The sequence below is a fragment of the Sinocyclocheilus anshuiensis genome, unplaced genomic scaffold, assembly GCF_001515605.1.
Source record: "Sinocyclocheilus anshuiensis isolate Anshui unplaced genomic scaffold, SAMN03320099.WGS_v1.1 scaffold1425, whole genome shotgun sequence".
In the NCBI taxonomy this organism is placed as follows: Eukaryota; Metazoa; Chordata; class Actinopteri; order Cypriniformes; family Cyprinidae; genus Sinocyclocheilus; species Sinocyclocheilus anshuiensis.
This window is the reverse complement of record NW_015551044.1, coordinates 882,910-899,233: the sequence shown is the minus strand read 5'-3', so window position 1 is coordinate 899,233 and position 16,324 is coordinate 882,910. Positions and strand designations below refer to the sequence as shown.

Genomic DNA, 16,324 nt, shown 5'->3' with positions numbered 1-16,324 from the left:
AACGTGTCTTTATGGTGGATGATGGGGGCTTCTGGGTAATTATCCTGCGGTAATGACAGAGAACATTCTCTTGGGTGCTACACACACACACACACACATACCTGTGAGTCCCAGCAAATTACACAAAGGTAACCACAGTGATGTGCAGACATAAACAGACACAAGCTCAAATGGGTCATTGTTCAACATGTGGGCCGTTTTGTCAAGTTTAGTCAGCTATTTTGGAAAATGCCCTCTAGAGAGTCTGAGTATGATGTCATCACTAACTTTGAACATCCTTGTTAACTAAAGAGGTTTGCTTGAAATCACTGTTTTTTCCCCATGTTGCTGCATCTACAGGACTTTAAAGACGTCGCAGTCCTACTGTTTAAATACGGCTGGCTCACATTTAGCACAGGACTTGTAATAACTCACTTATCTTTATTTGTTTTTGGATCACAGGTCAGGTGGTTGCTTTTGAAATTCAGTCTCTTAAACGAGGTGGTTTCTGATTGATCTGACTGAAATCCCATGCTTAGTTTTCCATGGATGGAACGGGATTCCCTGCTTGTAAAGTTCTGTGTGAGTGTCTGGGTGACTGATAAAATGTTCACTACTTCCCCTGACCTTTGACCCAGCTTTAAAAGCACATCGCTCAACGGCTTTCAAGAAAACACTAACATGAGAACGATGAATGCACGTGCAAACTATACAACTATTGACCCAAAACTGATGATAACGACACAAAAATACAAGCAATATTGAGCCGTTTACATCCTTTAAGGAGCATTTGATCCATCTGGAAACTGCAGAACTGCGTTCTTGTAACCAGTCTACATCAATATAAATCCAGCCATCATATATTTTTCTGTTTTTACCAGCATAAAAGTCTATCTGGTCAGTAAAACGTGATGTTTGTGCTTTTAGACATTTACAAAAGAATTTATAATGAATTAAACATTTCCATTTGTACTTGAAAGGAACGTTTTATGAGCTGTTCTGCAACCAACATACACTAGGGTCAGTAAGATTTGTTTAATTAGTACTTTTAGTAAAGATGTATATAAAGTCACAAAAGCTTTTTATTTCAAAGGTTTTTCTTTGTATTCAATCCTGAAAGAAATTAATCACCGTTTCCACACAAATATTAAGCAGCACAACTGTTTTCTACATTGATAATAATAATAAACGTTTCTTCAGCAAATCAGCATATCTCAATGATTTCTGAAGGATCATGTGACACTGAAGACTGGAGTAATGATGCTAAAAATTCAGAAATAAATTACCTTTGAAAATATATTCAAATAAACGACACCTATTTTGAATTAAAATAATATTTCACATTATTTACTGTATTTATGATTAAATAAATGCAATCTTGGTGAGCATAAGAGACTTTAAAAAACATTTAAAAAAAAAAATCTTATTTATTCCAAACTTTTGAATGGCAGTGTATATATAGTTCTTATTGCTGCAAGTAAAAATAACACCTCATTAATCAATATGCACATGGTCCCTTTAAAAACATCTTAACTAAGCATGAGAAGTGATAAAACTAACTCTTCCATGTTGATCAGATTTTTTGTCCTAACCAACCATGATGGCAACCAGCAAAAATTTAGGGAATCCATGGGAAATTTAGTCAGTCTGCTGGATTTAATTTGTACGGTACCATGCAAGATAGTCCCGCCCACAGTGAAATTTCATTGGTCAATAATCTTGCTCCACATTTAACTGAATCTGATATTGCCAAAAAGATTTCCCTTACCTTCTGTATATGTGTCAATATGGGTGGCATGAGTATTTATATCTGCTCATGTGCCCATTTTTAGCAACAAACTCAAATTAGTCGAACACACACAGACACAAACAATGCAGCTCTCTCACCATTTTCCCGGGATCTCCTTTTTGTCCTGGCGGTCCAACCAGAAGTGAAAAGTATGTGGGCTCCGCCTCAAAGCTCTGGAAATCGTTGAAAGCCGGGAGAGTGACAGATTGGACGGCGAACCTTGGAGTGCTTGGTGTGACAGGTGTTTTTGGCTTGTCAATACTGACTTTGGGGGTTTCCAGAGTTTTTGGTGGTTTGTTTGGTGAGGTGGTGGTGAACGGAGTGGATTTGGGTGTCAGAAGGATTTTTTTGGGCTTAGGGTTTGGGGCGGTGGTGGATTTTGGGGTTGGGAGTGTGGTTTGGGGTGAGCGCAGGGTGCTGGTTTTGGGCTGGAGTGGCTTTTTGTTGGTTGGCGAGGGTCTTTTGGGAGCGGTCGGTTCTGGGTCGGATAACGGTTTGAGAATGCCATTGTGTTTCTTGTTAGGATTGACAGGTTGAGCACCAGTAGTGTTCTTCGTTGGGTTGATCTTGGTGGGCTTTGGCGCAAGAGTTGGTTTCTTTACCGTGGGTTTTACAGCTGTTGGTTTGGAAGGTTTTGGTGGTGTAGGTTTGGGACCAGTTGTTTTTGAACCTCCAGGTTTGGAAGAAGTAGGTCGAGCAATTGTGGGCTTTGGTCCGGAAGGCTTAGTTGCACTAAGCTTTGGAGACGTTTTTCCTGGAGTGGGTTTGGATCCAGCTGGTTTTGTAGGGGTAAGCCAGACCGCTCCAGGCTTTGAGGCAGTCGGCTTGGGGCTTTTGGGTGTCCTGACAGTAGGTTTGGGGGTGACAGAATTTAAATATCCCCAAGATAAAGGAGCTTCAAGTCCCGTTTGCATCAAGGAAAGGGGTGGAGGTGTGGTAGACGTGGGTTTAGGTCGTACACCGTCACTCGTTCTCACTGCAGAAGACCCTCCTGCGCCATTTATGGATGTCCAAAGGAAATTAGTGGGAGTGAAAGTGAAAGTGCGATTAGGTGGTAACGTGTGGGCCAATAGTGGTGGGGCGTGTCGGGACGGGAGTGGAAGTAGAGCGGGAGGCGCTGGCCTGTAGGTGTCATTTTCTCTGCACTGCCTGCGGATGGCGCTGCAGTAGTTCTGCTGCGCTTGTGCCGAGGGCACCACGTCAAACTGGCAAACTGCGCCCTCGAAGGGTACCGCACCCGGAAGCAAAGCGCTGGTGCCGCCCAAGCGGAAGGTCCCGCGAGGGTTCAGGCTTTCGGGAAGTACGGGGAGTTTCTGCGTAACTCCCCCATCGCTCTCCGAGCAGGGAGAGTGTAGGGTCACTGATTGGCCGTTTAAAACGAAGGCTAGATGATGCCAGCGCCCGTCGTGGAGGTTGTACGGGAAGACCGCGGCATTCCCGGGGCCGGCGTGAAGCGTTAGCTTGTCGGGTGAAATTTCCAGCCCGAGCTGAATCCGTTTCCCGGAAAGGACGGAGAAGAGAAATGCTGAGTTTAAGCGGTGAGATCGTACGCTCAGGACGATAGTGTAGTTCCAGAAGAGTTCTGGCGGGAACACAGAGCGTGTCGCCGTGGTAACTCGTGCCCGTGTCGTGAGGATGACTCCAGAGCGGAGGGAGATGACGCCAGCGGGAACGGCACGAGAACCAAGCTCAGCACGCAGAGCCAACTGCTGCAACACGTCCACATCTGCAGCACAAAGCAAAAGACACCTTACTACACACATATACACTTTCACATTTGCACGTATATAACATGATTGATGAAAAATAAAATATAAAAATAAAATTAAGTCCTTAGCAATGCATATTACTAATCAAAAATGTAGTTTTGAAATATTTGCGGAAGGAAATTTAAAAAAATCTTTATGGAACATAATCTTTACTAACTGGAACATGTTGGAACATCAAATATACCCAAGCGACTTATGACTGGTTTTGTGGTCCAGGGTCTCATATACACATATACACACACACACCTTATATATAATAAATAAATATATAAATATATAAACTTTTTACAAACAATGAAATAAATAAATAAAATATGAATAAGAATACTTTCCGTACCCACTGTATATATATATATATATATATAGCATCTAGATGACTAACACAGATGAACACATTAAAGCCATAAAACTTTCATTTTGATTTCATGGCATTTTGAGGAGATCCATGACTCAGCATGACATCATTTTAATGCGCTAATTCAGTTTTGTGCCATATGTGTTAAATTCCAGCAGGAAAACATCCTCCGAGGCTAAAACGAAGCAACGCGTTAACAGCTGCATGTCTGATGCCAGAACTCTAGTGCTAAAAACTGGCTATTGACAAGGAAAATTTGCGAACTTATCAAAGTCAACTTGTGTATGTGTGTTTCACTTGGGTCAGTGTTTGGCTTCATGAGGCCAGGACTGAGCCAAGCGTATGAGAACAGCAGCAGAAACTACTTCATTCACACAATAGAACACTGTCTGAATGATGCATTTGATTGCGTAAATGAACGTGGGTTTGTGTTTCACATCAAATCATGAATCAATAGTCAGCAAAACCGTGAAGGACTATCAGTGGTGCATGTTACTGTGTTGTCATCAGCTAATCAGGGTTGTCATAACATAATTTGTAGGTGTAATTAGTCACATGGCATTTACAGCTAAGGTGACTATAGCTAAAAAAAATCAAACATGTATTCAGAACTGAGCATTGAAGAGTAGAGATGGCAGAACGCAAATTATGTGGGTAAAGTTTAATTAAACAGAGCGCTTTATTTTATTGCTTTGCAGTATCAAAAAATATCAGTGAATTTATAATCAAAACTTCTCTTCAATGGATGAACATTTCTGCGGAGCTTGTCACAATGCATTCTGAGATTGATTTATCTGTGAAGGATACATGTGATGCTTCCTTATAATTTGGATAATGCGGTCATAGAATGCAGCATAATTATTAGGCAAACCCAAAATGCATTGTGATGTGCACCATGAAAAATGTAAGTTGTTGTTGGACAATCAAAAAAAGTTTAATATAAATATACTAAAACTATAGGCTATATAATATACAATAAAATATACATTATAATAGTTATTTATTTATTGTAATTTAAAATAGGCTAAGCCAACTGATGAACTCCGTAAACTCTTGTTGCTGTCATGTGAACGGATCTTAATGCCTGTGATCTTTGGTTTGATTTAGTACATTTATCATAACTTTATTCCCAGGCCTTTTCATATGTGTGTTACTGTCTAGAGATCAGCATGAATCAGCAGTCAAGTGGGAACATGATGTCATTTTTTCTATAAAACAGACATGTACTCTCTCTCTCTCTCTCTCTCTCACACACACACACACACACACACACACTCATTCATGTAAAAGGGGTTATAGGACCAGCTTTACTGAGGAAAACGTGCTTATGAACTGAGAGACATTTGGTTGGAGAAAATGTAAAAGTCGGGTATGGAAACTCATACGTATGTGAGGGAGGGTGTTTGAGTTTCATGAATCAAGGTTTAAAGTTTAATGTTGTAAAACTTTCCAAACATAGCGGAAAGTGCAAGAACATTAAACTTTATTATTGTGCAATAATTCAGTGGCCTCAAAAGTCTACCATTTCCATTGCAATCACACATACGCAAACAAATGTTGCATAAAGATAAAACTCATTTTTGTTTCATATCTTACCTTCAAAGAGTACTTGGGTGAATCCAAAAGAAGTACAGTAAAGTAGAATAGACAGAAGAAGAGCTCTCCTAGAGACACACAGAGAAAGGCAAGTTACTCATTTGAATTTTCCACTATTTTTGCGGCTAGCAGAGTTAAATGTTGAATCAGACCTTTACATAACAGAAGCCACTTGTCAAAACATCATCATTACAATGGAGGTACACATTTCAGGCTTCTTGCACTGGCCTCAAGCCAAACAAGTGGAAAATTTTACTGGCAGCACCATATTTCCGGAGCGAGTGGAGCGAACCATCAAACCGATGGATGATGCTGGCCAGTTAAATGTATTTCCATGTTTATAGTCAATGAAAACATTGTGCGTGTTTCTTTTCTTTCTTTTGGAAAATGATCAAAATATGCACACAAGTGTATACTTTAGAAGTACATTTAGAACAGAGCTTAATTGCGGTTACACAATGTGGACAAAATAAAATGAATTTCCCACAGTTGAGCATTTTACAAAATCATCAGCATATTAACGATGCGAGAAAGGAAAACTTGAAATCGCATCATATGACCCCTTTAAAATTCTGGCCAATACTGATTATTTTCATGTTATAGCCGATAACTAATAAATAGTCAGTCATAGTACAAATTAAAATCAATAATTTTAGATGCTACAGTGAATCTAGCCACCCTACCATTGAAATTATTTTCCTAATAAATTAATATTCTATATTCAGCAAATATGCATTAAATAAATCAGAAGCGACAGTAAAGATGTTTATATTACAAAAGATTTCTATTTCAAATAAATGCTATTCTTTTGAACTTTCCATCCATCAAAAGCCTGAAAATAATTAAGCAGCACAACTATTTTCAACATTGATAATAATCAGAAATGTTTGTTGAGCAGCAAATCAGCATATTAGACTGATTTCTGAAGGATCATGTGAAACTGAAGACTGGAGTAATGATGCTGAAAATTCAGCTTTGCATCACAGGAATAAATTACATTTTAGAATATATTCAAATTCACTTCATTCAAATTCACGGTACCACAAAGGAACCTCAGATGTAGTTTTTTGCCAGACTGACCCTGATGAACTTTGACCTTTGAACCCTAACCTCTGATTTCACAGGCACATGAAAGAGGAAGTGACTCGCAGGGGAAGGATTTCAATTATGATTGGCAGGATAGACGGCGCGCTAAACCCCCACCATGTCTGCGGACATATTTGTGTGAGTGTGACAGCTGCTTTAAACATTACCTGCTGACCACAAAACACACACTCTTTTATCTATCACATACACACACGGTCCTAGACTCCCCCAGGATCCCGTACCCGAGTCAGGAAGTGAAGCACAGTTTCTCAGCCAATCAGAACGGCAGAAACACCGGCCAGTCTGACCTCACAGTTAGTAAGCCACCACAAACAGACGAGTGAGAAACTGTGTGTGTGTCGCAGCTGAATGTGCTCTTTCTATTGTGTGTGTGCTGCAGAAAATGACTCATGTATGTGTCAAGCATCTCTTGAGTCTCATAAACACTGTGCGAGTGAATATTTGTATATTGCAATAACTGAACTTTTTGTAGGAAATGTTGTATGAAAACCTGCATGAGAAAACATGTTAAATTCAGCTGACAGATTTACATCCCTCGGTGATGCTAAAATATCCAATAACTCAAGTTATTATCCAATAACCAAAGCAGATTTAGAAGTGAAAGCAAATACAAGTGTACGTTTGAGGGACTAACTTATAGAAGCCTTTTTCCGCCGTGTGATAAAAATACAAAAATGGTCATTGCAACGATTTATCTCACAATTCTGACTTTTAATTCATACAATTCTGAATTTATATCTCAAAATTCTGACCTTTTTCGTTAATTTGGAAAGAAAAAAAAGTCAAAACTGTAAGTTTAAATCTCACAATTCTGACTTTATTTCTTGCAACTCTAAGGAAAAAATAATAATAATTTTGAGAAAAACCCCAGAACTTTAAGCAATAAACAGAACAGCAAGAAAAAAGTCAGAATTTTGACATATAAACTCGGAATTGTGAGGAAAAAAGTCAGAATTGTGGGATATAGACTTGGAATTGTGAGGGAAAAAAGTCAAAATTGTGAGATAAAACTTTGCAATTACCTTTTTTACGTTAACAAGCTCCCATACAAACTTGACCCTAGAAGTCAAAACTTCCATTAGGAGATGTTGCCAATAGGAAAATCAATCAAATAAAATAAATACTCATAATTATGTAAGATTATTATATAAGATTATTAGAAGTCTATTGCATTAAAGTAAAAGTGTATTGACTATTAATAGTAAATTTAGCTCTCGGATTTCCCACTTTCAGACCTACAATGTTATTTAGTGAGTGGAATTTTCTCAAGCAACCACATATACACAAATGTGTAAACTCACACACACTAACACTCACTATGTACACAGACGACTAAAAAGCCCCATCCTTGCATACAACAACCCTTCTCTTTCTCTCTCTTGCTTCAGCAATAGGGGAGTGGAAAATTCCTTCCGTTCGGCACACAGTGATGGACATTGATGAGGAAGAACCTGACCCCTGCTCTACAACACCCTCTCTCTGGATTTTTCTCTAACATTTAGATGCAAAACACAAGTTTGTGTTAAAATCTGGACGTATTTATGTATACATGTAGGAAACGAGAACATATCTCTCACATAGATGCTCCTAAATGATTATATTCCTGTCAGGTCGGGTGTTGGTGCAATGTAGGGCGCACCCTGGCGGACAGTGGCGGAAGCGCAAGGGATCCGGTTACAGGCCGCTCACAGGAGCGATCAGCGCCGTCAGAAAACAAACGAACAGCGGTAGAGAGCGCAGAAGAGACCGCACAAGATGTACTAAAGCAGAGGAACCGTACAAATATTTATGAAACGGATAGTTGCTTGGTTAATTTAGCGTTTCAGCTATGCAAAAATACCCGACTCACACAGCTATGACACGAAACACCTGTTCACCAGCTACTGTGTGTATCACTGCGCACTTCGGTTTAACACCTCAGGGACTAGATCTTTGAGCGGAAGTATGGCACATCTTCATAATAAAATAACGTTTTTATGGAAAACATATATCATACTATGTCTATAATTGAATAGCATCACCACACTACAATTTCTGTTTCACATTCAAGTTGGCTGGAAGTTGTTCAAGCGCTTCATGTCCAGGACTAATTCGTGGCCTTTTCCCCTAGTTTCGTTTTTCATTCATTTATTCATTCACTTTAAGAGACTTTTTCTAGCTTTTCTGCACCAGATTCGTGCAATGCATTTGGGAAGATACCATAAAATATATTGTATAAAGAATGGCATTTAAAACACCAAAAACATACAACGACCAAAGTCACAGAAAGCTCACTTTAAACTCTTCAGTACAAGCACAGTTAATATGCTTAACCTCTAGAGTATTTTTTACCTAATTAAACATTTGCTGGTTTCTTAGAAACCTTAGGTTCCATCAAGTTTATGATATAGCCTAAATAACTACTCGCGAACGTTCTATAATAGAACGTCGCATAAAACCTTCCTGGAACGTTACAAATGGGAACGTTCCTGGACCCCCAATTTGATTCTCTGTTTACATTTCATTACATCTAGCTGTCCTATCAGCTATTCTAAGACCTGAACAAGTTCATTCATTCATTCATTCATTTGTGACGCGTCCACGGTTGTGGGTGTGCGGAACGGAAGTCTTGTTTGTTTAGCGTCACTGTGCGGTTTGCACTGTGATGCTCAGTGGCAAATACACACACACAAGCACAGTGAGCCTATTTTGAACCGAGGAGTCCAAAAAGCCGTCCAAGAATTCCATGTTTCCACGAGCGCCTCAAATAGGCTAGCTACTCAACAGTCAAGAACCTAGAGCGCGTTTCCCTAGTGCTAAAAAACACCGGAACCGAATGATGTTCACGACATTAACGAAATAAACTACTCTGACAGATTTCCCTACACTCTGCCGCTACACCGATTCTGACTCAACGGCGCGACCAGAGTAGCCCGATTCAACGAATCACAGGGTACGAGTCGGTTCATTTAAGTGAATCAAAAACACTTGAATCTATTGAAGCGATCACTGAATTAATTAGAATGAATCGTAAATCACTGTTGGACTCGTAAGGAACCAAACACGGGCCGATTGTTAAAAGGCTACACGTAGATAAACAAAAACATGATCAATTTTGTTGAAATTGCTGATGTTTTTAAAATGAATGCATGAATTTAATGTTATCAGGTAGGTTATTTGTTTATGTCAATATATAGGCCTAGTAAAAAAAATATTGGAATGTATGCAACACTAAAATGAAAAAGTCATGTTTTGTATTATAAATCTGAAATGATGTCCTTAAACAGTCATTCAATTTATTTCTCAAATGCATTAAAATTAAATGGAATCATAAAGGAACCTGAATCTTTCATAAGAGTCGGGACCATTGCCATCCCTATTTACTAAAAAAAAAAAAAACGCGAGAACGCGTCCTACGTAAACGGCTCCTCACCAGAGTTAGAAATTAACCCAAAGACCTGACCCACAGACAGTCAAGACCATATGCTCTATGCCTGTGCGCAAAAGGTTTGTATTAAACTGACCTTGGAGTTCTTGCACCTCTCTAGAAACCTAGGCCGCCTGCGCGTAACGATGGTAAAGAGCTGGCTCTTGCACATCTCTGCTGGTACACCTGGGCCCTTTCAGTTAAAGGTCTGTTTCTGTTTAGTTCTGAACGCTGGCCAAGCTACACAGGTAGAGCGGCGCGCACGAACAAGCGCCCATTCAAACCAGCGCGCCCTGCGCAAACATCCAGCCACCAAGCGCTCTTTGTCCCCGGTGTTACCGGCAAACGGAGGTGGCCGACCTGCGTGACTCTTGGCACCTGATATGAGGTAAAACTGAAACTTACTTTGCCACCAGACGAGAGGTTCTGCGGACTCTCCTTCGGGTCGCTAAATTCATTTGTATTCATTTGTCCCGGCAGTCAAAATCCTGATCCGTTAATCTGCGTGACTGCGTCGCTGCCCGAGAGCGCGAGCCGTCGTCTCATGCATCGGATAACCCGTTGTGCGGAATGAGCGCGATCTCCCACCGGTCTGCTGCACGACACCACCATAAATCCCTCCCGTGGAGCGACGGGAATAATCCGCGGGCGATTCTGTCCGGTCCTGCCCGGGTGCTGTAGGCATTTATGCCGGGTTGGCAACGGCTACAGGAGCAGCTACTGGATGTTTGGTGCTTGGGGGGTTTGCGGAGTCAGGAGTGGAAGTTTCATCCTTTTTCCTTTTTTAAATAGCAGTTTGGAGAGCAGCTGTGGCGAGCGCCGGGTGTCGGGTTTCACGGCCGCCGTACATAACGCCCCTTGTGGGAGGGCACACCGGGGCACCTCAGCTCCTGCCAAGGTTAGACTACCAATGGGCTTTACACACTTCAAGATGTTAACCCTGGGTCAATTTTAAGACAGGATTAACTCTGGACCTCCTTGTGCCAGGTTGCAGACTGTTCATGTTTTGTATTTCAGAATTGCTTTATTGGTTTAGGCAAAGCAGTACCAAGCACAAACTTTTTTTTTTCCCATGCACTGGTTTTTCATGAAGTTTTTTTCCCCCGGACTAATGGAAAGTCCGAAATACACCTTAAATGTTTGTTTTATTTCACTTTATCTATTTGCATCTGTCCATCAATTTCAATACATATTTTTAACCCTTTCCAATCAGGTGCTTATTCTGGATTTCCGCCTTAATTTAACAAACCCTACACACATACAGTGCAAGAAATGTAAAATACTACTGCCTAATGTATCCTAATGTAATCAATCAACTGGAAGGATAGTGATGTCTAAATGTTAGTTTTTTCCCTATTGCCTTGAAGATGATTAATAGTGTCTTTAACCTGTGAAAAACCTTCACAGAGTCTGAAGTCCTGGCTGCTCCCTGCAGAGCTCTCAAACGTGCTCTGTGCTAAATAATTTAAGCATGAAGAATAACAGCAAACATTTTAAGCATTCTGCGTTTCTGTATGGCTTGTTCAGAGGAGAAACAAGTCTGAAAACTTACTGCGTAAAGCATTTCCTCTAATTATGTGCATTTTGGATGCGTAACCACCACTTAAACCTGACAATTTGCCATGGATATTTAGCAGCGTGAATTTAGAACTTATTTACCTCGCTGTAAAGATACAGATTCTGATCTAAATATGGGCCACACATGCCCACATCCAGACCAGGAACGTACCGCCCTGTGAACGCGAGCGTATTTAAGTATACATTTCTCCTGTACCGCTGGCCATCAGCAAGAGTGTGTTTTTCCCTCCATCAATCACTTGATATTCTTTCATCTTCATGCTTGATGTCAGCATCAGTTAAGCGTTTGCTTGTGTACGTACGTCACTAATAGATCATGCAAACACACCAAACAGGCAGCGATGAGGCCACACACCTGGATACACCCAGCTTTAAAATGAGGGTTTTATGTCAATTTACAGTAAGATAGAAGCTCCATGCCGGGTCACATGAATCCAAACACATGAAATCAGTGTTTAACAGAGCATATAAAATATTGCAACATAAAACACCTAAGCAGAACTCGGTTAAGTCAACATGAAATCAAATTTAACCTGATTTACTTTCTTCATACATATTTGGGTCTACTGCCCATGATTCATTAGTGCAATTTATTTTAAAGTAAAAAATGTTTGTCTTTGTAATCTTTCATCAAAATGTAATATATATATATATATAGAGAGAGAGAGAGAGAGAGAGAGAGAGACGTTCAAACATTTGGGATCAGTAAGATTTTTTATGTTTTTTTAAAGAAGTTTCTTATGCTCATCAAGGCTGCATTTATTCAAAAATACAGAAAAAACAGTAATATTGTGAAATATTATTGCAATTTAAAATAATGCAGCACTGGGTTGTATTTAACCCAGCATTTTTTAGAGTGCATATACTTAAAATATAAAATATTCCTGTGTTGAGAAGCTGAATCTTCATCAGCCATTACTCCAGTCTTCAGTGTTCCTTCAGAATTCAGAAATTATACTAATATGCTGATTTATAATCAATGTTGGAAACAGTTGTGCTGCTGTATTTACAGTGGGTACGGAAAGTATTCAGACCCCCTTCAATTTTTCACTTTGTTATATTGCAGCCATTTGCTAAAATCATTTAAGTACATTTTTTTTCCTCATTAATGTACACACAGCACCCCATATTGACAGAAAAATGGGTTGTATTTAACCCAGCATTTTTTAGAGTGCATATACTTAAAATATAAAATATTCCTGTGTTGAGAAGCTGAATCTTCATCAGCCATTACTCCAGTCTTCAGTGTCACATGATCCTTCAGAAATCATTCTAATTTATTATCTAATTGATTTATTGATTTATTACACAACTGTTTCCAACATTGATTTGATCTTACTTTTTTTTTTAATAAATTCTAAAACCACACTAATTCCATTCAAGTGAACCTCAAGCTTAGTTTTATCAACAGCAAGAGTGCATGTGTGTGAAACAAAGAAACCGATTACTTTCCTGAAATGAAGCGTGAATGAACTGTTTTGGCTTCTTTTCTGTGTTTTTGTCCAATCTGTCATTACTGTGGCACGAGTGTTGCTTTTGCATTCAAACATCTGTGTATCATTCTGTTCTTCATGTATCAGAGAATGTTAAGACCATGTCAACAAATGAGGCTAATTTGTCCTGCTAATCCTCTTTATGAACTAATCCATCATCTCACAAGAGTTTCCCAGAGCTCAGGCCCTACAGAAACTACAGCACCACAGTTCAAAGGTCACTGGACGGCTTCAAGCTCAAACATGGCTGGAATACTACTGCTTACTGCATACTGTGAAGTGTACTATTTGGGGTCAGTAAGATTTTTTTTTTTATTCATATTTTTATTAAGCAAGGATGCATTAAATTGATAAAACAAAAAGTGACAAATTACAAAAATCCAAATAAACCCTGTTCTTGCTCTATTCATCAAATAATCCTGAAAAAATGTATCACGGTCGGTTTCCACAAAAATGTGAAGGAGCACAACTTTTTTTCAACATTCATAATAATAAGAAATGTTTCTTGAGCAGCAAATCAGCATATTAGAATGATTTCTGAAGGATCATGTGACACTGAAGACTGGAGTAATGATGCTGAAAATTCAGCTTGATCATTTTAAAATATAGTCAAATAGAAAATAGTAATTTTTAAACAGCAAATACTAATGCAATAAATATTATTTGCATGTAGGTCCATCCAGCTCTTTTTTTTTTTTTTTTTTTTTTTTTTTAAATACAGAGTTATTGCATTACAGTGGAAATGGAAAGTCAAGTCGAACGCACGTACGCCAATGCCACATACTTAATTTGGCTTAATTGCCTACTATATAATTTGGCAACTGTAGTGTCATGTTGTCATCACACATGTAGAGAAAATTCACATAATGTGCACACTAGTACAAGTATGATAGTATGCTATTACAAACATAACATATTAGTGATATGGAAGCTTGTTTCTGCCATGGAATTAAAAAAACTAATTAAATAATTTAAAACTTTCTCTCGCAATTCTGACTTTCAGAATTATAACCTCAGGATTTAACATGCAAAAGTAAGAATTGTGAGCTAAAAAGGTTGCAATTACCTTTTTTATTTTTATTTTTAATTCTGTTCTTTTGAACTTTCTATTCATCAAAGAATACAAAAGTTTAATATTTTAATTAAAAAAAATGTATTACATGACGGAAACAAAAAACCCTCAGGGTTCTGAGAATGTCAGAATTGCGAGATATAAAATCAAGATTGTAAACTGCAAAAAAAAAAAAATTATATATCACTATTATGCATTTTATTCTCAGAATTCTGAGTTTATTACAGTATCTTGCAATCCTCTTTTTTCAGAAATGCAAGGAAAAATTGTGAAATAAAATTCTACGTTTTTATATTTTTTATTTAGTGGAAACAAGCTTCCATAGTGATTTGTATTCTGTAAAATATTTCGCAAAGTGGTGTAGACTAGTAACTAATTTGTCTTATTCCTGTAGCTCATCTACACACCTTCTGCCTCAGGCTACACACACACTTCGAAAGCAGATACACACATGCTGTTGTCCAGGACACTTACTTGGAGTCTCTAAATTGTGTGCTTTACACTTAGTTCCTCCTACTGTGTTTCAGTCAGGGTTTTATTCAGTGTTGCGCTAAAATTACAGCCTAGCTTGTGTGCATCATTGTGTGTGTGTGTGTGTGTGTGCTTTAGTGTACCACCCAGACTGCTTTGATTATGCTCATGCTGACACAAAGCTTTAATTACAGTCCAAACCAAATGATCCCAACACTCCACAAATAACCCAGGCCAGACCAGATCAAACGCTCGACGAGCTCACACACCATCATTAAGCAGGACACGCCCCTAAGTCTGCCGTGCCACGCCCTGAGCCAATCGCAGAGCGGCATCCGAGGAAAAGAAAACATGAAATAACTCATAATACTCATAAACTAACAAACGATGGAAAGTCTTTTCCACAAACGACCAAATAATGATCCATCCATGCTCAGCAAAAAGCAGCCTCAAATGACTTCAAGCTTCTTAATCATCTAAATTCAATCAACCAATGATAAATTTGCCCATTTCAAGAGTTTTGAAATCTTCAACATGTGCCAAATGTAGTGCAAAAATTCAATTATGTGCAAAAAAAATAAATATAAATATAGCAAGAGAGAGAGAGAGAATGAATTGTTAGTGGTGTTTGCCCATGCAAAATAGTAATAGCTTGCTTTAGTAAACACCACTAATGAGAAAGTTAATAAATGAGATGTGGCTTGTTGACCACAGCTTTGGTCAGTTATCTGTTGGATTTGTGTGCATGCGGTGTTTTATCAGCTGTTCTGTGTTTCAGTGCCGACCACAGATCATCAGGATAATAGCGGTATAAATTACATAAATTGGTCTGGCAGATGCTTTCCTACTATTCTTATTGCACTGAACACAAATCGATCATTCAGTGGGTTCGGTAGCAGCAGGTAAATGACTTGATTAAAACACACAGCAAAATCTATGGGTGCCAAAATGAACATGGAGCTGGAATGATCTCATTAATCTAAAGACTATAAAAAGCCTCATAGATATATCAATGTACGAGATATGAATGTCAAGATCATTAATTCACCGTGTTCTTTATACATCTAGTACAGAGAAAGTCTCTAAACAGGACAGAAAAATCATCAAATAAATTGTTTCTTCAAGACAGCAGATAAAATAAAGACTCACGCTGACTACTCTTGCTTCTCAGATATTTCTCCTAAGATAAAAAAAACAACTAGTTTATCTCAAATGATCTGAGCTGCTATCAACATCAACATTTTATTTATTTTCAGTGTTTATTCTAAAAAATAAAAATAAAAGTTTACAGTTGATTTTATCATGCAGGATATAGGGGGAATAATACATTTTATGAATAAAAATTGTTATTAATAAAAATTATAATAATATAAATAATACAATAAAGTATAACTAATAATAATAATTATTATGTTAATATTTCATTAAATAATAATAAATAAATAAATTATATTATATAATAATACATTATTATTAATAATAATACAGTAAAGTATAATGCAATTGTACTTTATTGTACAATCCAAAAGTATACTAATATATAACAATTAATTATTTTTATGATTTAAATATATTAAATTTAATATATTGCAATAAATGCAATACATTTGTATATATTATTCTATAATAATAAATGATAAATTAATAAATTAAAATGAACAATAATAAATACATACATTATTATATATTAGTATACAATTGCACTGTAA

The 16,324-nt window shown here is 38.0% G+C and overlaps 1 protein-coding gene across 1 annotated transcript in view; it reads right to left on the bottom strand.

Moving 5' to 3' along the window:
* LOC107661624 (collagen alpha-1(XXVII) chain A-like) overlaps positions 1–11,074 on the bottom strand; it is a 62,237-nt gene extending 51,163 nt beyond the window's left edge. Inside the window, 3 exon segments of the mRNA XM_016451287.1 lie at positions 1,867–3,494; positions 5,489–5,556; positions 10,407–11,074. Coding sequence (XP_016306773.1) covers positions 1,867–3,494; positions 5,489–5,556; positions 10,407–10,459 — 1,749 coding nt within the window. The 5' untranslated portion in view covers positions 10,460–11,074.
* Between the last annotated feature and the right edge of the window lie 5,250 nt (positions 11,075–16,324).